The 24,390-nt window shown below is 39.1% G+C and overlaps 1 protein-coding gene and 1 long non-coding RNA gene across 8 annotated transcripts in view; one reads left to right on the top strand and one right to left on the bottom strand.

Moving 5' to 3' along the window:
- The window catches only part of CCDC141 (coiled-coil domain containing 141), a 210,969-nt gene that overhangs the window by 66,767 nt on the left and 119,812 nt on the right, over positions 1-24,390 (bottom strand). For all 3 annotated transcript variants that reach the window (XM_035007626.1, XM_035007624.1, XM_035007625.1), the window contains exons 10-12: positions 16,819-16,991; positions 3,548-3,689; positions 1,679-1,798 (exon numbers count right to left, since the gene is read on the bottom strand). In XM_035007626.1, the coding sequence (XP_034863517.1) occupies positions 1,679-1,798; positions 3,548-3,689; positions 16,819-16,991 (435 nt within the window). The remainder of the gene's footprint in view (positions 1-1,678; positions 1,799-3,547; positions 3,690-16,818; positions 16,992-24,390) is intronic.
- The window catches only part of LOC118012273, a 118,311-nt gene that overhangs the window by 20,207 nt on the left and 73,714 nt on the right, over positions 1-24,390 (top strand). The gene's annotated exons all lie outside the window — the stretch shown is intronic.

Below are 24,390 nucleotides of genomic sequence, written 5' to 3'. Positions count from 1 at the left end.
ACAATTATTAATTGAACTTGTACCAGAACTCTCCTCAATGAAAAAAAGGCATAACTTTCAAACTTAAAAAAAAAAAAAAAGTAATCTTAAAATGAAAACCATCTCAAATTATTCTCTCACTCTACCAGCTCTGCTTTTCATTTGGAGCGTTCTATTTGTGTGTGTGTGTGTGTGTGTGTGTGTGTGTGTGTCACAAAGAGAAGAAAGGCTGTTTGGTATGAAAAGTTATAAAACAAAATGGCAGAAATGTTTTGAGTAATTCATTTAACAATTATACATGAGGATTGCTTTTTGAAATTTAATAATTTAATAATTTGGGAAATTTAATAATAGCTCTAGCAAATTCTTAAACTAATTTATAATTTATATATATATTATAATAATACAAGAGATGGCAAGTTTATAGAAATTGTTTACTCCTTGTTTAATTTATAAAAAATGACATGTCACTTATGTAGTCTCACTTAAATCTCTATCTAGAAAGGTTTTTGAACAAGGGTAGGGGAAATGTTATATATGAAATCTAAGTAGCCCACAGGGTTGCTCTTCTGGGTCTTCTTTTGAGTGTACTTCCTGGCAGGTAAAATCTCACAGAGAACGGATAAGCCAGTATGGTAGGCATTACATCTGCAATTGCCACAGAAAGAGCCATGTAAAATTTTATGTGAGACTGAACTAGGAATCAAGCAAAAATGAAAGAAAAAAGCTTCACTGTCATTTGCAGCAAGAAGGAATTGCTTCCCTGCTTGTATTTAATATGCTTCCCAAGTACTCCACTGAATGAAGCTAATTTTCATTTCCAAGTGTTGCTTCCAGATAGCACTCTGGGTAGGAGGAAGCAGGGGAGTTTCTCCCTGTGCCATTTCCTCCCTTCTTCTACAATTCTTAAAATATAATAGTGAAATTGAATTCAGACATATGTTTTATTTTAAACATTTGAAATAATGAGTTAAAAAAATTCCATTTAAAACATCGATGTGTCTGTGAGTTCCCAAACATGAAGGAGGTCTTCTGGCTGAGAACCGATGGAATAACAAGGCCGTTGCCTACTGACTTGGGTGAGCTGGGAGAGCTGCTAGACTCACCTTTCTAAACATCTGCTGCGCCGGTTGGGACTCAGTGCAGAGGTGGAGCTACTAGCAGGAATATTTGAACCTAAGTCCCAGGGGGAAAGGGGTGAGGAGGAGCCAGAGAAGGTGCCGGGAAGAGGAGGGTATTTTCTGTCCCTGAACGTTGGGCTTGCAGCAAGATTGTGTTTTTTATTTGCTTCCTGGAATCCTGCATTAATGCATATTGCTTCTGGGAATTTTCTCTCGTAACTTACTCTAGCAGAAAATCACAAATAGTCTTAGAGAAACACTCTCCCTGCGTCCTGTGGCATCCCAAAAGGAGTTGCTAACATCTCCCAGGCGAGGAAAAGGGGCCAGATGAGTGTTTAATACCAGGTTACAAAGTTTCAGTGAACTCAAAGTTCAGTGAACACCCTAATAAATGCACATATAAGTATAAATAATTTAGATGCACATAATAGAAGTTTTAAGTCATTATTTACCACAATATTAATTTAGAATTGCAACCCTCAAGAGAGCTAGCATTAAGTTTTATAGCCACTGAATATAAAGAAAAGAAGTCATATTTACAAAATAATAACCACAATAATAATTCCTATTTAATTTACCTTAGCTTTCATATCTAGTTCCAAGTATTTACTCAAAATCTTCCCTGATTCAGAAAGGCTGGAACCGACATCCATTGCACTGGAAAGTACTGGACTGATTTTCTGAATTGACATTTCCACCTTTAGCAATAAAGAATATATTGCAGTCTTAGTAATATGTACTTGCATACATGTCTGCATATGTATAGAAAAGATAAATACTACTCTCTCTATTCCCATTGTACTTTAAATGGATATACCAATTTCCATCTAAAAATAGTTTTAAATATTTTAGAATGTCATGTTAAAATTAATAATGTTGCTCTTCATATGAGGTAATGCTACTGACCCACCACATACCCAGGGTATATGTTTAAAGACATATATTTATTAACAGACATATATTTTATTAACAGCAATGAGATATAAACAATCATCCACATCTTCTAAGAACTTATCACCTATATTACCTAGAAAAGATAATGCACTTGCTAACACATCAGCAGAGATGAATTTATCTGATTAATTAACTCATAATCATCCACTGTAAGTTGAAGGGGGCCCACTAAAGGCACATCTTGAAGTAAAGGTCCAAAGCTGGGTATTAAATCACCCTGGAGGTTGCTACATTTAGGAGCCCTGGGGCAGTACCAAACCCTGTACATGTGACTGTAAAACACAGGGGCCCACGTGGGTCATGTAATTGATGAATGTGGGGGACTATGATTTGATTTTTAGTACACACGAATCAATGGGAAAGTAATCTTTAAAGGGTTCTATAACATCCAAGTTACATTCTTCATCTTCTGGCTCTCACCAGGACCCATACCTCCCACAGGCAAGTTGGCTCTGAATTGGCAGTAAGACAAGGAGCAACAGTTGTCTGAGTTCCTACTGTGTTGTCCACCACCACCAAATTAGCTTGAGTCTCAAGCTCCAGGGAATGTGGCTCTGCAGCTGCTGCCATATTTGGATTCTCCCTGGACCCAGGCATCGGAACAAGTCTCAGATTCCCAAGTTTCGGGATCAATAACAGGTGGGAGGGCAATGTGGATAGAGACGTGGTTATTTAATGTCCTCTCCCGTGAAGTCTACTAATTCTACTTGTTTAAGTCAGGCATATGAGTCCACTGTATCAGATGAAGACATCGTTGAAAATCTGAGACCCAGCGGGGGCATCAAGGTTCATTAGCATTAATGTCCCTGAGCTAGTTTTCGCTGTACATCCCAGCTACAGATAAGCAATTTTTTATTTAGCCAAACAGCAGCTGCCTGGTTTTATTCCTCTTTGAAAACAGGAAATAAATTTCTCCTGTACCAAGTCATTGTATCCACTCTGCAGAAAAAGGATTTTCACATGTATGCTTTTATTTGGAATGACCACGTCCTTTGTGCTGACCTGCTTCAATAAAGTATGATAATGACAACTTTTCCCTGGAAATCCCTAAAACATCACTTTTGGTATTTATGTGCCGTCCTCATGTTGTATGATACCATGTTAACTGAAATGTGTACATATTGGAACCAGGCACAGGCCTACATAAAACAAGGACACGGTCCCAATATGCACACGGTTCAGTTCTATGCAGAGCAAGAACTATATTTGTGTGTACGTGTTCAGGGCTGGCTGGTGTGGTGAGGAGGATTACACAGCAAGTTTCAGCAACCTGAGAGAGGAATGGTTGCTGAGCAGTTGTGAACTATATAACTCTATGCTGCTCAATGATAAAACCCAATGTGGAACCTAAGGGAAGCCAAAGGAGATGTGCCACCATCCTCCCACCATGCCCCACGCTGCAGGTGCGGTACCCAGTATCACCTTGTCTAGTATCACCAAGGAAGGAGCTGCATCTAAGTAGTAGCCAACGGAGGGCACATTTAAGAGACTACCTTCTTGAGGTGGCCCTCCACCGAGGCAGTTAATTGCTGTTTCTTAAGAGCAAATTCTTTGTGCGCTGAACACTGTTGGGTCAGTTGGTCCACTCGCCTCTCAATGCATCCCATCATCTCGCGGACTCCAGTTACCCGAGAGCTGAATGGAACAAGTCAGCTGTTAGTTCACCCTGCCCTGATAGGGAAGCCCCAGGAACAGGGAACATTCAAAGTGCTCTTTCATGATAGGGATGAGTCGATAAAAGTTATCAAGCTTCAGGCTTCAGGATAACAGAAGTTAAGTAACATTAAATTATGTTCCCTTGTTTAAATCAGTCAGTCCTGTGGGAAAAGATGAGTTATGGGTTCTTGCAAAATGGTCTAGTCTTTTTTTCTAAAGGTTTACTTTTTAATATTTCTCTAAGATACTTTGAGAACCCTATGGCAAAAAGCACAGTATGTTTGCCAAGAGTTTTTCCTGGGGGTGTGATTCAAAAGCTTCATTTATCTAAAGATGCTCTTTGAATAGAAATGGGGATCAGCCAGTTAACAAACCATTTACTAATCCAATAGGGTAAAATATTTATGTAACACTAAGTTCCTTGTTCTCGATGATGACGGATGCTCAAGGCTATATTCATTAAGTGAAAACCAAGTTATCACCAACAATTAGGAATCTAATGTACTTGTTCATAAAAAAAGAGACTGAGTCTCACATTGTCATTTTTCACCTCTCATGAGAAAGAGAAAAGTGACATGAAAGCTCATAAAACACACATGCCTTTAGAACAACAAATGACCTTAGAGTCAGATCCCATTTGCTCTGGCCTAAAGATAAATTAGCAAGTTTCCTACCCATGTCCAATGTAGGCCCACCAGCCATGCAAAACAATGAAGGGAGGTTGCTGGTGGAACGAGCACCTTTTAATTTGTCCACCTACCCCTAAGACAGAGGCTCTCCTACTACATAAGAAATTGAAGCCTTCAATTTTGTGTCAGTCATTTCCTTCAAATACTAATAAAGATTAACCTGATAACTCTGAAATTTAATTACCCAAAGTTAAAAAAGATCTTGGAGTGAGGTACAGATTTCATTAATTTTACCTCAAATAATTAATTTATGACTCTGTAAAAACGAATTTAATTAATAATGAAATGAGGGCAAGATCTCATATGACTGAGAGATAAAGTAACTTCACAGGAATGACAATAAAGCTGCCAAAGGGGTGAGAGTTCATCAGGCAGCTTGAAAATCCTGTCGGATGTGTGTCCTGTGGGTACCACTGGGGCCCCAGAGATGTTTAACCGGGGAGAGAAAATGAAACCACTGTGAGGAATCTTACTCCTGACACATAATGTTCCACAGATGCTACACTTACAACAATCAGTTTTGCATTTTAATAGCTCAGGGATGGTGAAAAGTATAATCAAGAAATCAGGAGGGTTTTATAGAAATAATTCTAGTGATACTTAAGTCTACAAATTTTGTAAATAAAAGCAGTGTATTGGTAATACCAATCGTATTTTGGTTAGGTTTTAGATTTTGGGACATGATATACTAAAAAAGCACTTAAAGCCCAGTTGGCCTATGTATTATAAGTTCCAAGTTCTCTGTAGAATATGCAAATCTGGAATGAGAAAGACCAGTAACAAAGAAAAGTGAAGTAGCTGCAATGTGGAAAGAAGATACAGAGAACAGTTAGTGAAAGTAAACAGTTTCTAAAAATAATGAGCGCTACTGTGGCAAGGCAGCATTTTTAATGTTTTAAATAGTCTCTTTTCTAATTCTCATTACTACCCTATCATCTGGGTGTAATTGTTATCTCCATTTTGTAGATGAGCAAACTGAGGAACGAAAGGCTCAGTAACTTGCCCAGGTCACCATTATTAAGTGGCAGAGCCTGGATTTGAACCTGTTCATCTGATCTCAGAGTCCACACTCTTGACACATGATGGGATGGGAAGGTATTCGTCCTCTAAGATTTCACCTTCACTCGAGTTGACTGTTAATGGAAACAGGATTAGCCTGACTGGCATGTTCTTTTGAAATTGGCTGGCTTCTCCAAAGCAATATCTGCCTGTAGTTTGCGAAGTGACCACTAGAGGGACACTTGTCCAACTTCATGTTTTAAAGGAACCTTCCAGCAGAGACAGAAATGGGGAAACAAAACCAGATCAAGCATTCCTTTTGTGAAAATATTGCTCTTTAGCAACTTGCAATTTTAATTTAGATGAATCACAACCAAGCAAATGCAATCTCTCTGTGTCTTTGGAAGGACGACTCCTTTTCAATTTTTCAGTGACCTAGGAGGTTGGGTCTCATTTTGTGGTGATTTTTGCCTTATCATATATATCTATTGCATTGTAAATTCTGTTTTTTTTTTTTAAGGGGGGGCTGGAGGGGCAGAGGGAGAGGGAGAAAGAGAATAATGGAGCCCGATGCAGGGCTCAATCTCACAACCCTGAGATCATGACCCCAGCCGAAATCAAGAGTTGGGGGCTTAAAACCCTGAGCCATGCAAGTGCCCCACATTGTAAATTCTTTAAGGGAAAGGACAACATTCTTTTCATCCATATATCCTCTGTAGCCCTGAGCATAGAGACTTGTTAGTGGATCAATGCATATTTTCAAATTAAATAAAATACACTTTAATCAAAATTTAAGGGAAGAGAAGATATAGATTTAAGAAGAACATATGCACAGAGAGTTACTGTATAAAAATGTCACTAATGAAGTCTTCAATTGTTTTTAAACAATGATGACTTTGCCCTTTGCCCACTTACAGAAGTTTTAAACTATCCAAAGACTGACGAATTTCTTCTTGGACATTTGGCATTTATCATTAGGTTGAGTGGGACCTCCTCTATTTAAAGCCTCAGAGGGGCCCACTGAATCGCCTTGTTTGGCTGTGTGTTATTGCCTGTCCAGGGTACGCTCTACTCTTTTTTTTTTATTCTTATGTTAATCCCCTACATTACATCATTAGTTTTAGATGAAGTGTTCCATGATTCATTGTTTGTGCATAACACCCAGTGCTCCATGCAGAATGTGCCCTCCTCAATACCCACCACCAGGCTAACCCATCCTCCCACCTCCCTCCCCTCTAGAACCCTGTTTGTTTTTCAGAGTCCATCGTCTCTCATGGTTCGTCTACCCCTCCCGATTTCCCCCACTTCATTCTTCCCCTCCTGCTACCTTCTTCTTCTTCTTCTTCTTTTTTTTTTTCTTAACATATATTGCATTATTTGTTTCAGAGGTACAGATCTGATATTCAACAGTCTTGCACAATTCACAGCGCTTACCAGGGGTACGCTCTACTCTTACTTGTAACTTAGACCCCTTCCTCAGTACAAGGAGTTCTGAATTATCTTGCTTACCCTATCCAGCTCTGGTTTTCTTTCCCCAGTGTCAGCTAGATCATGTGTCTGATCAGGCAGTAATCTCTTCCCTCTCCCTTATTCCCAATGGGCATGTATCTGTCACACCTCTAACCCCATGGCCACTCCCTCTCTCCCACAGTTCTTTCTTACTAAAAAACCTAATGTGCACGTTACAACCAACTCTGATTCCATCAGTTTCAGTTTGGAACATTAAACACTGATTCCAGACTTTTCTTTTGAACATTCCAGAACATTTTAAAACATGTAATAGCATGCATATTGGCAATTTTCTCAGAGCCTGAAAAGCAGATGGTTTGATCAAAGGAAAAATATGACCTCACTCTCTGCCAGCAATTCTTACATGAACTGAAAATAAATTACTAGAATTCCATCAGTCACTCAGGAATGAGTCTTATTCCTTCCCAGGTATATTAACTGGATGATAGGGCAAGAACAGAGGGCAGATAATAGAACTTGATTGGACAAAGTACCCTGTCATTTCGTTCTGACTCTGAAGCCACCTGCTCATGTACGGCCTCACTGGGTGGGAGAGGGGTTAACAATGGACTTCTGGGTCTAAGAGTCTGTGGGTCTACAACTTGCATTGTATATACTGATTGATCTTTGGGTTTTCTCTATACGAATGGATTAGATGGTGCCTGTCTGTGGCATGGACATGAAGTACACCAGATTATTCCTGATGCTGACTTTGACTTTTCCAAGCACCACAGATACTCAGAAATGACAGACTGTGAGGGCTTCTTCAGACATTTGTTAGAAATTCCATCATGGGAGCATTTTCTCCCCTACTCACTGAGCCAGTAGAGGAGAGGGAAGGGGGAAGAAAAATGCTTGACTTTTTTTTCTAAAGAGCAGAGACATATTGACTCCTGGCTCAAAAATAGACGGTTCTATTTGTTGAATGGGAGCAGTTGCCCCATCTCTGCATCTGTTGCAAATTGGGGCTGGGGGAGGGGAGCCAATCCCAATGTTAATGTGTTCTAATGATTCTTTCCGGAGAATGGCAAGTTGCTTTCAAACCTTTCATAAATTACTATTGGCAGCCCATCTGGATTAGGAGCTGAACCAGATGGTAAGCACTTGACAGCTTACTCTCTCATCCGAAGGAATCAGCTGATCATAGTTTTCTTTTTGTCTGTGAACAAATTATACTCTGAAAATGGAAAAAAAAATTTTTTTTCCTTATCTTTAGCTTGCTGCTTCTTTTGATAGGGACCCAAACAGTGTCCCTTCATGTTTATAATCTTTATTTTGGAGGAAATAACAGCTACTGTCTAGTTTTCATCCCTACTTTGAAAAAAAAGTGCCACTCATACTGTAGAAGTGGAATGTATGTTTTTACCATTTTTTTTTCTCTGACTTAAGTTAGTCATGTTGCGAATGCCTCATTACCAAAAAGTAGTAAGTGGGGCTGAAGCTACAGATCTCCTGCGTTCTGGTCCAGATGCATGACAAGCTCCACTCCCAGGAGGACACAGACAGCAAAAGATGTCCTGCGCGAAGGGTACCATAGCTAGGATTCTACCTGAAATCAGTAACAGGGAGGGCATTCTCCCTCCTTGTAAAAGGTTGGAAAATGCTATCTCCAGCTGGCGCTGGGTCCAAGAAATCAGACACATCAGGGCAGTCGGGAACCCCGCCCCACCTCCTGCTGTATCTCTGAGAGCCACAGCTTCTCCATGGGTGACCCTGACCAGACAATACAATCTGGACGGAAGACATGGAGTTCAGGGGGAAGTCACTGCAAAGCCGTTAAGGAGGAAGAGCTAAGAGCGGAGAACAAAGCAGAGAAAATAAACAAAGAACAAGCACCTCCCACTCCAGATGAGAGTACAATCTAAAATTTCAAAACACACGAGGAATATAAATCCTAACAAAAGACAACTCAACAATTGAGAGATAAATGTACTCTGTCTGAAACAAAAGCCAAGTAGAGCAATCTGAAAATGACCTTAACATAAATACACCTGAGATCATTAGAAAGACAAAGAAAAAACCAACACCCATAATTAAAGAACAAGAAGCTCTGAAACAAAAACAGTTTGAAATAAAACAAAAGTAGCTATAAAAAAAATGAGTTAGAAATCTCAGAAATGAAATCAATGTGGTTATAAAAACTAGAAAAAAAAAAAAATCAAAGGGAAAACCAGTGGGAGGGATTCCCTGAGGGCACAGAGTAAAGGCTGACAGAAAGACAAGTCCGGAAGGCAGTTCTGAGTTCTGAAGGGCAGACCCAGAGGCTCCAACTTCTCTACGAGGAGTTAAAGGAGAAGAGAAAAGAGAGAACAATGGAAAATCAATTTTTAAAGAGATAATCCCTGAAAATTTTCCATGATTGATGACAGAAATCCTCAGAAAAAAAGGGACATAGCAAGAACTAAACAGACCAATATTCTCATTTAAGATAATTTGGAAAATATGAAATTACATTTTAATGTAGTTCCTTCCAAAAGGTTTTTCTCTTTGCAGTCCTTTTCTCCCTCCAAAGTTAGAATGATGCTATCTACGCAATTTGGATCCTGACATTATATGGCGAGGATACTCTGTCTTCAAATAAACCTCAAAAACACTTTCCATATTGGCTTAGAACATTCTACAATGTGCGTGCCCTGAAACTATTCAAATGTTTCCCTATTTTCTGGGACTATTTAGGGGGTTTTCAGGTTTGCACTATTATAAACAGCACTGTGATGAACATTTTATTCATAAAAAGGCCCACTCACTTCTCTCCCTTGCTCTTTTCTGTTTTTGTTTTTTGTTTTTTGTTTTTTCCCTCTCTAATCTGAGAGAACTTTTCTAGAGCATCCAGTGCATAGATTTCTGCCCCTTTAGTCAGCCTTCCTCTCTAGACTCTGCAGCTTCAGATCTTCTTACTCTGGGATGCTTGCTACTTCACATCAATCACATCATCAACATCATCAACGAATATATTCATATTGTAGTGAGTGACTCCTAGATATTTTACAAGAACCTAATCGAATTATGCCTAGATTTAAGGGAAAGTGTGAACTTTGCATGTTTTCCATACTAACAGTTTCAAAATTATAAAAGCCTATACAATGTTCCAGGCCCAGATTGCAGTTAGGACATTTACTCAACCTCTAAAAAGAACAACTTAATATACACTTGAAAATATGTGGAAAGTGGCTGAGTAAGTCCTTAAATGCTTGGCAGAACTCCTCTAAAATGCAACCATAGATAACTGTATCAGGCAAAGGAAATTTCTGTTTTTGTTTCTTTGTTTTGTTGGAGGGTGGGGATTATTCTTGTTTTCCACTTAGGATCTTTTAAAAATATTTTTACTATGGTAAAAGCTTTCTTTTTAATATCATACCAGCACCATAACATTTCAAATCAAGCCACCTAGTTTGTAAATACTAAGATAAGGAACATAAAAAAAGGCTTCCCACATGGTTGACCTTGAAGGCTGATCTCAAAACAAGGTCATGAGCTGGAAGAGGAGGCGACAGCTGTTACGAGTCAAACAACTAAGTAATGATTCAGAACACCACAGAATGAAAAGTGACTCCATGAGACAGAGCTGACCAATACAAAGGAATTTAGAAAGCACTAAATGGTGGACATTGATTCTGCTCATCTTGGCTAGATGTAGAGCCTTCATCCATCTTAGATTATCAAATTCAATAATGATGAATCAACTTCAGCAATTCTTAAGTCCTTCACTTGACCTATCCTGATCACAGAAGCTAGAGATTGTGTCTCCCTCCCAAAATTTGCAGGGAAGGGGAGACTTGAGTGAAACTCACGGAGTACATTTTAAGCATGCCAGAATAAAAAAAAAAAAGAATCCATGTGACCAGGCTCCTTGTTATCGATTAAAGTGGAGTGAAAGGAATAGACAGAGAGCTAGCCAGCTAACATAGTGGTTCAGGCCTGCATTCCAGGACTCACTTTGCCTCTTACTACCATGTGACAGGTAGCAGGGAAAGTTATTGAACCTCTCTGTGCCCTAGCTTCCTCGTCTGCAAAACAGAAGCAATGATAATAGTAGTACCCATAGGACAGAGTGGTTTTCAGGACTAAATTTTTTAATGTATATAAAGCACACAAGTGTTTGCAGTTGTTGCCAATGAGTGTTGGAATAGTCTAACTTTCACCTGCTATGATCTTGTCTTCTGCTCCTCTCTCCTATCACCTTCTTCTCCAGCCACACTGCACTGCCTTCTGTTACATCTTTGCTGTTGTTCTGCTAGGTCCACTCATCTCCCAGCTGTGTGTGGTAGCTCCCTCTCCTTGAAGAATCTTTACCTGACTACAACATCCCCATGGTCCCCTCCCCACAGTGACTCTCTATCCCACCTCACCTTTATAGTACTCATTGCTGTGCAAGAGTATCTCATTTCCTGATTTAGCTGTTGGTTGGCTGTTTCTTCCTATTAGAATATAAACAGCATGAGGGCAGACATTTCCCCTACTGCATTAGATGCATGGGAGCACCTGATTTATAAAAGATGCTCAATAATGTTTTTGGAATACATAAATGAATAAATGAATAAACCATGTTCTGTCTAAAGTTCGTTCCATTCACCATATCAAACAACAGAAGTAGTGGTAGCCAACATAAATGAAAATTGTGAAAAGAGAATACAAAACCCCAATTAACTCTTGTTTTTATTTCTTTAGAAAATATAAATATATGAAGATTAACATTAAGTAGGTAATAAGTGTTAGATCAAAACAAACAATACTAAAGTTAAACCACAACAAACTATCAGTCAGGATGAGGTTCATAAGCTTAAATTCACCATAACGAGGTAGAATGAAAACTGGTAAGTCTCTTCTGCAAAGATAGAGATTGAGTCAACACTGAAGCAAGTTTACTTGTAAATCTTAAGTTAATTTTAGCAAACAGGAAAAGGCGAATGGATATTGCACAAGATGGTCTTGTATGTTTTTTAGTTCTGCATTGTTAGCTACACAGAGAGAAATGAGGAGATCCCTTGATTTTGTCCAATTATGGAAAACTTCACCCTCATACAAGGTCTCCAACCTAGGACTTCCAATCACCACAGCCTCCTGTGGCTTAAGGAATGCATAATTCTGCTTGGTAGCAGACCCCCTTTGGCCTGTCTTTAGACATGCTACTCAAAGACGATGCCAAGTGAAGCTTTGGAAGAGGTGAGGGGGACCAGAAGCCAGGAACTTAAACTTCAGTGTAAGTCTAAGTTTAACCATTATCAGATGCAGTAACCTGCATCATTACTAAATGCAAATGAATGTACAAAGATGTCTTTAAAATTAAAGTTTAGTTACGTTAGATGACAGATATTATACTTTGAAAAGATAATAAATTATTTAGCAATGATTCAGAATTATCACCCGATTATAGGGAGAAAATAGAAAAGCAAGGAAACATGTCAACACCATTATTTATTTTGTGAGGCTGCTCCAACTTCAAAGGTGTTTGATTTCAGGATAGAAAAACAGTGTGGATCTGTTCCTAATAAGGCAATAGTTACAGAAAAGTAACAATAAAGGTCTCAGATTTTTACTGGAAGCATCGTCTCAGATAAATGTGAACTCTGAAGTCCTATTTTGTTGACTAACAGGAAAAAAAAAGTTAGATCTAAAGGTCTCTGAAATTCCTATCTGCCCTAATACTAAATTTTGCCTTTTATTACCTTAAAATAAATGCTTGTCTCTCCTATTTCAAATACAACATTCCCCAGTTCGTGAAAATGAATATAATGTGGTGCTGCTGACTCTATTGTGATTATTTGAAACAACCATGTGACTCTTCATATTTTGCTTTTAAGCTCTTTGTAGAGAAGGTTAAAAAAAAAAGTGAACCAATTGCTAAGAGTAGTGGTTTCATTCGATTAAAAAAAAAAACCCTCCATTTTACAGATGAGGAAAGGGTTTCAGAAAAGTTAAGTTTAAAAGTCATGGCATTGTTTTGGTCCTAAGAATGCATGAAATAGAACTCCTTTGATACTAAATCTTATGTTTCTTATCCATACCAGTTTTCAAATGTCTGATAATGGGGACTTTAGTCTTTTGTGTCCTCGAAGTGTGGCTGACATTCAGAAACCTAGGATGCCATGCAATGTTCAAGGACATGTACTTTTCTCTGCTGAAATTGGCAGTATGTTTACTCCCATGGCCAATGTTCTAAATTCTACCTTCACTCCAGCAGTGTCAGCAACTTGAAATCTCCTTCTTAGGTTCTGCTTCCTTCCTATGATGGTGATCCACACCGTTGAACAGATGAATCATTAGATGAGGAAAGGAAGCAAGTCTCAAATGTAATGCATGGGACTGAGGTCCGTAGCTATGTGTGGCTTTAGTTTGCTACCAAGATGCAAATGCATTTCAATTCAGTTTTTAATGGATTTCTATTCTACATCTACCTTTTGAATCAAAAATGTCCTTTGCCAGGTAACAATTTCACTTTACCTTCAGTTCCTCCTGCAAAATGGAAAAATAGTATTGATTTGTAAAATACTGTGACATCTCAGGGCAACCAAACACCTTGGAACTACTATGAAAGCTTGTATATCTAGGATGTTGACAGAAACCATATTGATAATAATTTCTATTTTTTAAATCTAGTTACCTAACAATTTTAATTCAAGTTTCTTGAAACAGTCCCTAACTATTGCTTCTTCTATTAAGACTCAGTCTGCAGCCTGAAGAAAAGAATTGTAGATGCCCTTTCAAAAAAAAAATATATATATAGCATATATATATAACATATATATTATATATGTATAAATTAAGACTACAAAGAATAAAGAAGGAGAAAAGGATGAGACTAGCCAAGTAAATAAACATGTTGACCTGACAAAGTGGGTGGCTAAAAGCAGTCACTAAAGCCTTGAAAACAGGATGCAATTTAAAATATAAGCACTTACCTTTTATATTTGAGTATTGAAGATGAAACATTACTAATTAGAGCAAGTTTAAGGGTAATAAGTTTTGACCAGTTTAAGGGTAATAAATTGTGACCAGCTTTCCAACTCCAGGAGCTAAGCATTAACACCGAACAGGGAACTTTAGTTTCTGGCCAGAAGCGGGGACTAGATTTACCCTCATGCCTGAAATGACTAGAAGAATAGACAATGGATGTGAAACAATATTTCTCAGACACTGAACAATAGGTAGCCCAGGATGGTGATCCCTGAGAGAAGGGAAGTGAATGAGATATGCCTTATGATTACATCAGTTTATTGCCTGAGAGGGAATTTCCAGACCAAAGCTCAGGGAGGTGGAACCCAAAGAGAGCCCGGAGGTCTTGCTGAGTTGAGGAGACAGGGCTCACCCTTTCAGAGGCCAAGGAACCTGGAATTTCTGGGGCAGCATACAAGAGACAGATTTCCAAAGATCTAGGGAAGGGTCTTGGGCTGCCTCCTGCCTCCTAATGCATTTTTACCCATGCATTAAAGGAAACTGCCCAAGCCAGGGGAAAGTACAAGTAAAGAGCAGCCTAAACAGAGTATCTGTGCTTTGAGACTCACTTGTAAAACCGACATGGAACGACATGGGACCATTTCCCAAATTCCAACTGGAGACCTCACCAACTTAATCCAATCATCACGACTCAGATCAGTGTCTGACATGTACCCTGAGTCCAGGCACCCTACAGGATAGCTTTTTTTTTTTTTTTTAAGATTTTATTTATTTATTTGACAGAGACACAGCAAGAGAGGGAACATAAGCAGAGGGGAGTGGGAGAGGAAGAAGCAGGCTTCCCGCCAAGCAGGGAGCCCGATGTGGGGCTCGATCCCAGGACCCTGGGATCAAGACCTGAGCCGAAGGCAGACGCTTAATGACTGAGCCACCCAGGCGCCCCATACAGGATAGCTTCTGCATGGTGCAAGACACATACACATTCTGGAAGACTGGACCTTTAAGCAGGGGAGAGGAGAAAGGAGTGTGCCCACACTTTGGGGCCAGATATGGGTGTGCTGGGGCTCCTGGAGCAGAGCCAACACACCATTACCTGATGTATGGCTTGGAGGGAAAGTAAAGAGACTTCGTAGCTATAGTTGTTAGTTTTCAAAAGGGGAGAATCATTTCCCCTTCTCATAGCTTCAGCTGTTTGGCTCCTGTTGGAAGACCCTGGATTATTTCTGATCTTGGCTTTACATAGTCCCATGGCAACCATCACAAGCCCTGGCTAAATATCTCTGTCCAGATTCAGACTGTCTTTTGAAAAGAAAATTCCCTAAACCCAAATTTACCAAATCAACACCTTTTAACACATCTAAAATAGAACAGAATGAAGATTTAAAGAGAAATAAAGTCTTTTTAAAAAGTAAAGAAAATAAAGAAAGAGAAATAAAGTAATTTTACCACACTTGACCTATTTAAGTATTCTTCAAATTTAATGTCTTTGAGTTTCAAGAAGATTGTTGATATGGAAGAGAAACAATCTCATTTGCACACATCTTTTTGTCTCCTTCTGTTAAAATGTAAGCCCTGCCTTCATTTCTTCCTATATAATACATGTTCCATCATCTGCCCCAGCATCTCCCTTTTCTCTTCCAATCCTGTCCTTTCTCATATGTTCCCATTGCGTCCTCTTTCTGTTTCAAGGTCCTTCTCTCTCCTCATTTCCACCCAGATCTAAACCTACTCCTGATACACTCACCAAAAGTGCTCATGAAAACAACCTGCCCTAGCATGCTGGTTAAGAGCATGGGGTCTAGGGCCCATGCCCTTGGCTTCAAATTCAGACTCTGCCACTAACTGGCTGTGTGACCTTTTGCAAGTTACTTAGCCTCTCTGTGTTTCAGTTATTTATGCAAGGAGAACATTCATAGTTCAATGGTCCCTTCCTTATCTGCAGATTTGTTTTCTGTGGTTTCAGTTACCCATGATTAACTACGGTCCAGAAGATGATCCTCCTTCTGATCTAACGTCAGGAGGTCAGTAGTAGCCTAACACTACGTCACAATGCCTATGTCATGCACCTCACTTCATCTCACCATGCAGGTATTATCATCTCACATCGACACAAGAAATGTGAATACACTATACTAAGAAATTCTGAGAACAAGAAAGTGAGAAATCACATTCACATAACTTTCCTTACAGTATATTGTTACAAGTGTTCTATTTAATTATTAGTAACCACTGTTAATCTCTTACTATGCCTAATTTATAAATTAAACTTTATCGCAGGTATGTACGTATAGGAAAAAAACATAGTGTGTGTGTGTGTGTATATATATATATATATATATAGGGTTTGGTACTATCCGTGGTTTCAGGCATCCACTGGGGGGGACATACTCCCCCCTGGATAAGGGGGTCTACTCTTGTGGGTCTTGTAGAGCTGCTGTGAGGATTAATGACAGAATGTTCCTAAGCTTCCTGGCACAGTGCCTGGCACATGGTGGACACTCAGTTTTTTAAAAAGTGACCTATTGTTATTATTAATAATGTCATCTTTTATTTAGGGTTTTGCTTGGTGAGCCACCAAGATCATAAATGAAAGGGAATTTAGGTACTCGGGTATTTGGGTATTTTTTTTTCCAGAAAGGAAAAAAGGAACAGGGTAGACTCAATGTTCATGAATTAAAAGGGAGAAAGAAACCCCAAAGAGGTGCTGGGCTATGAAAAGCACTGAGAATTAAGCTCTGTTTCTTCTTTTGTCCTTTCTTTCTCCCCACCTCAGAAACTCATAGAGAAAAAAGCTTTAGCATCTTTGGGTCCTCAGGCTCAGAAGATGGGCTCACTTCTGGATGAGCAATGCTGTGTTCAGAATCACTGGTGACCAACATTCAACAGATCCTTTTAAGCCATGTCATAATGCAGCAAAACATCAGAAGCAGAAAAAAAATCGTGCAACTTAATTTTTTAACAGGTTGTGGAAACTGTGAAAAAGCTTGTTACACTGAGGAAGAAATAGACTTACTCACCTACAGGAGTCTACTTGGCTGATTAAGGCTTGTCCCTTTTGCAAAGCATCAGCTGTGCAGTCTTTAATTTCTCTGTGTAATTCCTCATGCCTCGCTGCCAAGACAGGCAGACTTAAACCCTCTGATTTAAGGAGCTTAAGGTAAGCTTCAACTCTCCCAAGTACATCGAATGCCTGCCAAAGAAAACATACTTTCATTTTCTGCTTTTCTACTTTAAAATCTACATTGATGTGTACATGAAATACTAGAGATTAAACCAGCCTATTCAATTTATTAGTTTGATCATAACCAAAAACAACAATCTGAGTCTGAGAAAACAGCTGTGTAGTTTTAAGGCTTCATTTAGGGAAACTGATCATAGCTTAGCTCAGCATCGATAAATGTCAACACCATAAAGTTACCAAAAGAGTTTACACTGAGAATGTGTCTATACAACACAGTTATAACTGTGTGGAATTCCAAGAGCCAAGCTTGCTTTCTGTACTTTTTGTACTATATACAAATAATGGATGAGATATTTTAAAAATATTATGCAGACTTTCACAACCTGAACGTCTCTGTGATGCTCTTAAAAGGAAATTGCCCAGTAAACTGCACTTTGAACCGGAATCATTCTAGAGAAATATTCAAGAATTACCCGTTGTCTTTCCAAGTATAAGACCTTCTCCCTGCTGCATCCAAGACATCCCTCTGTCTACAAAGATTATTATTTGGTTCTGAAGCTGTGCAAAAACTAAGACCAAGGTAATATTTAGCTTCTGATACACAAAATAGGATTATGCAGAAAAAACATCGCCTTGCAAACCAAGATATTGTCTTAAGTTTTTTTTTTTTTAATTCCTTTATTTAGCATATCAACAACCAACCATGGGGGATTAAGTTTATGGAGTTAACAGAGAGTAGAGAGGAGCTATCCTTTTGTCCATTAAGGCTTAGTTGGCATTAAGATGGAGGAGTATCTGATATGAAGGCAGTAAAAGAAGGCCAGGGTAATATGAGGAAAATAGAAGGAGAGCAAAGTGCAGTGGTCTTCATAAGTGTCCTGAGAGCATGTTTCAGACTCTGGGCCTGGACAGCAGGAGCTGAATTAGGTACGTTGAAGAAAAGCTGCATGGCAAGGGAACACTTGCCATGTTGCCCTTTGGCACTAGTGGAAGAAGCCACCCAATGGGATGCTCCATACCAGTCTGGAGGACACTCCTATCCCAGTAAGCCTGATGGTGCCACAGTCAGCAGTCTAGCCTTCCTGGAATGTTGAGTTGGAAGCCATTGAGCTTGGGAGGGGCCCACCAGGTGTAGTAGGAAGAGTCACAGAAGACTCATGAGAAATGAAAGTGGTTGGCCTCGTGGGTCTAGTCACCACTGAGACCTGAGGAGGGGCCAGAGGAGTAAGGCCGAGTTGATGCTGAGAGAACACAGGTTAAGCCAAAGGTGGAGGCGACAGCCATGGAGCTGTGTGAATGTGCTCATGCGCCTGCACCTGGCTGCCATCTAAGAGAGGGTTTTGACGTCAGAATCAGAACTGGACAAAATTTGAATTTACAAATGAAATCTCTCCAACACTGTCCCATCACTTATATGTTGATATTCTGTATTCCCATCAATTTCCTCATGTCTCCTGAATCTGTTCTTTCTGATCACTTAAAATGTTTAAAACAACATCATTCCCCTTTATTTAGATGATAGGAAGTAATAATATCAACTCCAGTTTAATGAGAACTGACATGTTCTCCTTCTATACTCTGTGGTTCATGATTACTTTCCATACAGCCAACAAACATTTTGGAATGTCTGCTGAGTTTCAGGCACATTGTCCTGAATGGCCCTAGATGGAAGTGAGAAATCTCCATTGTATGGTGGGGGAAACTGAGCCTCAGAAATTAAACAAACTGCATAAAGTGATACTTCTACTAAGTGGCAGATTTGGTCTCTGTCCTCAATTTTCCTGGCCCTCAGGTCCCTGCTCTTAAACCGTGGCCCATGGAACCATGTGGCAAAAGATTACCAGGGCAGGCTTCAGAAAGAAGGGACATTTCCAAGGAGCCCATTCATCTTAGGTGGAAAAAGTGGAGATTTTAAAACTTTTTTTTTTTTAAAGATTTTATTTATTTATTTGAGAGGGAGAATGAGAGAGAGAGAGCATGAGAGGGGGGAGGGTCAGAGGGAGAAGCAGACTCCCTGCTGAACAGGGAGCCTGATGCGGGACTTGATCCCGGGACTCCAGGATCATGACCTGAGCCGAAGGCAGTTTCTTAACCAGCTGAGCCACCCAGGCGCCCTAAAACTTAACTTTTTATAAATAAGTGTCTACCTTTCCTTCTTGTGGGTGAGAAAAGATAGGGAGAAAGGTTGAGTGATTTCTCTTACACTGTATAGGACTGGAAAAGGAAGATAGTTTTATTAAAGAAACTGTGAACCTGAAGACTCTTCCTTTTCTGATCCCCCTCTTTTTCTGCTGTTGGCAACAGAGCCAAATGTGTCAAGATGCTGATGTTAGAAAAGATTATTTGAATTACTTTCTCAATCTTTCCATGACACATTGAAATACCACTTGGCAATAGCCACTGTTTCTGGAATTTTGTTTTATATTTTAAATTTTTATTGCTTCTTTTGAATAGAGTCTCATGTTAATCAAAATTTAGTTTTAAAATTAAACAAAAGGGCACCTGGGTAGCTCAGATGGTTAAGCGTCTGCCTTCGGCTCAGGTCATGATCCCAGGGTCCTGGGATCGAGTCCCGCATCGGGCTCCCTGCTCCTTGGGAGCCTGTTTCTCCCTCTGCTTCTCTCTCTCTCTCTCTGTCTCTCATGAATAAATAAATAAAATCTTTAAAAAAAATTTAAATTAAATTAAATTAAATTATCATGAACTCCCTTAAATCATGCTTAAAATTTAGTATATGTGAACTAGTGCTTATAGTAATACATATTCACATTGAGGATTGGAGCCATTGAGCTAGATTAAAGGAAGAAATAAAGAGAAAGTGTATATACGTAGATGTCAGGGCATTCACTTCTTTCTTCCCTTAAGATAATTCCCAAAATTCCTCGTGTGAATGGGGGAAAGAATAAAGAATTCCAAAGTGCTTTTTCTTCTCTATAAGTTTGACTCCACTGTTTTAGTATTAAGCCACTATAACCTTAATATATGTTTGTGTTGTTTTGAGAATTAAAGAAGGAAAAAAATTATATGAAAGTTAAGGCATAAGGATGGACATGGAGTAAGTACTCAGAAAATATTTTCTCGCGATTACTCTAAATCTTGATGAGACACATCTTTGAAAAGTCCCTGAGAAGAGCAGGACCATCTGCTGCCTGTCATTCATCCTGCTTGGGCCTTTCCTCCTATGGCCCCAGGGAACAACTGCTACTCTCATATCCTTGGGCATTGGTCTCATCTTCATAGGCGTTAGACTCTAAAGCCACATGTACATTAAATGCATGTGTGAAGTGACTCCACCCCCTTCCCGAATGTTATCATAAAAGTATTATATCTCAATAATATGGGAATAAATTGAAGTGCTAAACAGTCACTAGAAGGAGGTGATATATCAAGGACCAGTATAACCCATAACTTAGAATCAAAATAGCCAAATTTTCTTCTAGGGTTTTTTCTCAAAAAGATCAAAGTGTTAGGAAAGCACTGACTTACGAATTGCTCTATGTATCACACTTGATAGAATTATGGCAGAAGAGGTTGAGTGGTTGTGTTTCTTCATTAGCTCAACAAATATATTTGCAAATAAGATGAGCTGGATACTGTAAGAGAGCTTATTCTTTATCCTTAATCCTAACTTAACCCTAATGGGAATAATCTAAACCCACAGAAATATTAAATTTAATGATTTTAAGAGGAGTCCCCTTTCAAAAAGATTATACTGTCTGTGATTGTCAGAATCCTAGGCAAAACTCATTTCTTTTATCCCCATGTAGAATTTGATGAGGAATCCATGTACCAATTCCAGAAAGGATCTAAGTATCATTGCTCTCACTTAATCTATCCCCAGAATAGAACTGAATGCTTTTCTATTTACCATAACTCTAAGGAACCTGATATACTGGATCCAGCCTGGAAAGAATCTCTTTGTCTCACATGTGGTATAGAACAGGTTATTTTTGGCAATGACACTATGACCCCCATATAAACTCCTTTGGAATTAATATTTCCTCTTCACATCCCCCTCTTTCTTCAAAGCTGGTCAAATACAGGTTTTAGGACTAGAGGCAAAAAGAAGGATATAAGCACAAGGATAATATTTTCTCCCTCTCAGTTCTAGCTCTTCTTGACAATTTTATATTGTACCACCCAGTTCTTAGGCAGATAAGGAGACCAATCAGCTCTTTCTGCTTTGGTTTGGAATGACTAAGGAGTTGCTTAGGGTTTTTTTTTTTTTTAAGATGCTAATAAAGATTTTTCTTTCCATCGTTAAGTACAAGATCCAAAGCAGGCTGGGCCAAATCAAATAGAGATGGTATCAGGACATGGCACATTTTACTCTTTTTAAAATACCTATGAGATTAATAAGTTAAGCAAGAACCATGAGTCAGCCAGGATACTTGTATCACTCTGTATCACAAAGATGCTTAATAAGTAGTATTGTTTGCTTCTAGACTAACTTATTTGAAGAGAATCAACATTATAAACAAAAAAACTCGAGCACTGCAGAACTTTGAAATTTTCCTTTCATGAGTTCCAAGGCTGGAGAATGAGTTTGGTTGGAAGCTTTATCATTACCAAGGACACAAAACTCAGCTTCTCATTAGAGCACCAAATCCCACTGTCTGCAGAGATTTCCTCTGGGTTCAGTTTTCATCAAGGCCGAAAGCTTCTGTTTCCTTTCCTAAACACCACCTGAGATAACTTCTTGTGGCTCCCAGTTTGGCAAGCTGATACTTGATTCAGGTCTTGCCCAAATCTGCCCAAGCTTTCAAATTCCAGAAAGGCAGAAGCCAAAGGGTGATGTGCTTTTCAGCTCCCAGTATTTGCTGTTTCCTGCTGGTGCTCCTGCTCATTCCTTGCTTCTCCAGGGTTGTCGCTGCTGGGCCCCAGTACGCCCTCCACGTTATAAGTGCTAGAAGGTAGCTTTGTGGTGTTAATAAGAGATGTGTAAAATCATGACTACCTAAAACTGGTTTTGGCCTCACAATGGGAAAAGCTGAAAAAACATTGGAAAAGGAGTTTTGGATTGAAAATGGCATGTATCTGATGCATTTTGTCAATACGGAATGGAGGAAGTGGATGTATTGACAAACTCTTACTTTTTCTGAGATAAGCCCATCTATGAAATGGACAAACTAGACCCATTAGTAGAACTTTATCAAGCGAGTCATTGTTTATACTTTCTGGTTTCTTTTATCTACATTGACCTAGCTTCAGGATGATCTTGAGAATATTAACATTTCCCAAGGGAAAATGTCCACTTACAATGTGTGAAGCATTTATTTTCTTTCATTTGTTCAACAAACAATTATTGAACTCTATGGAGCATGTACTCTGGTACATGCTGGGGATAGGAAAATGAACAAAAGCATTTAAGTCACGTTAGAGTGGCTAGTGCAGTATTAAATGCATATATAATGACAAAATAATGGCTGGAATGTAGTGAGTGCTTAGCCCTTCTATGCACTAGTCATGCATTAACTCATTTAGATAGCTCAATGACTCTGTCAGGTGCATATGATTATTATTTCTATTTTTTCAGATAAAAAAGCTGGATGCACAGGGAAGTTAAGTAACTGCCTAAGGTCATAGAGCTAATAAATGTCTCAGAACAGAGTCATACCTCAGCAGCCTGGCTCCAAAACCTACTATATTATTTTAGAAAAGTGTCATCCTGCAAACATTTTAAAATTTTCACTTAATACTCTACAATTCCATTTACTTGTTTATACTCCAACTCTATCCTGAAAAGATTTTGCACATTTATCACCAGTTGCAGGAACTTTCATTACTGAATGGTATTCCCTGAAGTAGATAAGGATTGTTAGACCTATTTTAGAAAAGAGAAAACTCAGGCTCAAACCGTAAATTGACTTGTCACATGGCCAGTCATTTATTCGTTCATTCAACAAAATTTGTTGAACACTAGGTGGCATGCAAAGATGATGAAGACACAATTTCTCTCTACGGGAATAATGAAAAATAAGCAATTAGTGCTGCCTGGGGACTTCTTGGAGGAGGTGGTACGAGGGTGATGACAAATCTCTTCATACAGAATTACTCCCCTTCTCAGCTATGACACAGAGATTTAGCTTGAAATTTGTGCTCCTCGTGTATTAAAGTAATGAAGCTCTCCTCTTTCAAAATTATCTCATTCCAATGACCTTGGATCAATGTAATCTCTATGTATCTATCAATGTAATGTATTTGGCCTTGCAACCCCACAGTTTCTAATATTTCACTGCTTTCAATCATTCAAATAATTATTGAGCATCTACTACCTGAAAGGCACTGTTCTAGGTGTTCTGGTGAATGCAAAGTAAAATAGACATGTTTCTTACTCTCAAAGGATTTTAATTCAGTAAAGGAAAGGAAGTCTACCCAGAAATGCCTACAATACAAGGAAGAAAATATTTAATGCCAATGGAGGGATGCAACAGTTTAAAATTGTACGTGGAAAGGAAAACAATAAATACACTCATGACTCGCTTAGAAGTCACCTGATAGCTCTACAGAGAAGGACACTCATGAGTGAGTGACAATAAAACTGAGTGTCTTTATTATAAGACTAATTAAATATGGGCTGAGCTGTGGGCTCTCGTGAGAAATGTAAGATGTTTAAGGTATTTCTTGTCTTTGATAAGTTTTTTATCATATATAAATAATTTTATGGCCATAGTTTAGCCATATTTCTCACATATTTGCTGTGGTTTAAAGAGCCCATCCCTGGGTTCTAAAACCAAAGGTTTCTAAACCATTCTCTCAGAGCGAATATAGGAGGAATTAAGACATCATTTGCTTCCATATCAGGAGGTTTGCCTCATCATGATTTAAGTCCTTAATATCTCTTCATATTGAAGGATATGTTCAGCATAAGATAGAAGCTTCTTTTTTTTTTTTTAATTTTATTTATTTATTTATTTGAGAGAGAGAGAGAGCACAAGCAGGGGGAGAGGCAGAGGGAGAGGAGAGAGAGGATCCCAAGCAGACTCCGTGCTGAGTGTGGAACCTGATGTGGGGCTTGATCTCACAACCCTGAGGTCATGACTCCGAGATCACGACCTGCACTGAAACCAAGAATCAGATGCTAGACCAACTGAGCCACCCAGGCGCCCCAAGACAAAAACTTCTTAATCAGATGTTATTCAAGGCCTTCCTGACTCCCTGACTGCTTCTACCACTTGTCTTTCAACATTCTGGGCTTCCACCCTATATTCTTGACAAAATGAATTACCTTAGGTTTCCCCAAAAAAGGCACTACTCTGTACCACTCAGTCCTCTCCCAACCCCTTCTTGCCCCAGCTTTTCATATTTAGCTCGATGTGCACCTCCTCTAGAGAAGCCTTCCTTGACACTTTTCCCCTGGTCCTCTCCTCTGTGTTCCCTAAGGCTCTATGGTCACTCCAAAAGCTTT

The sequence above is a fragment of the Mirounga leonina genome, unplaced genomic scaffold, assembly GCF_011800145.1.
Source record: "Mirounga leonina isolate KUSES-001 unplaced genomic scaffold, KU_Mleo_1.0 Mir_151, whole genome shotgun sequence".
Taxonomy (NCBI): Eukaryota; Metazoa; Chordata; class Mammalia; order Carnivora; family Phocidae; genus Mirounga; species Mirounga leonina.
Note: the sequence above shows the minus strand (reverse complement) of the source record. Positions and strands in the feature narration are given on the sequence as shown.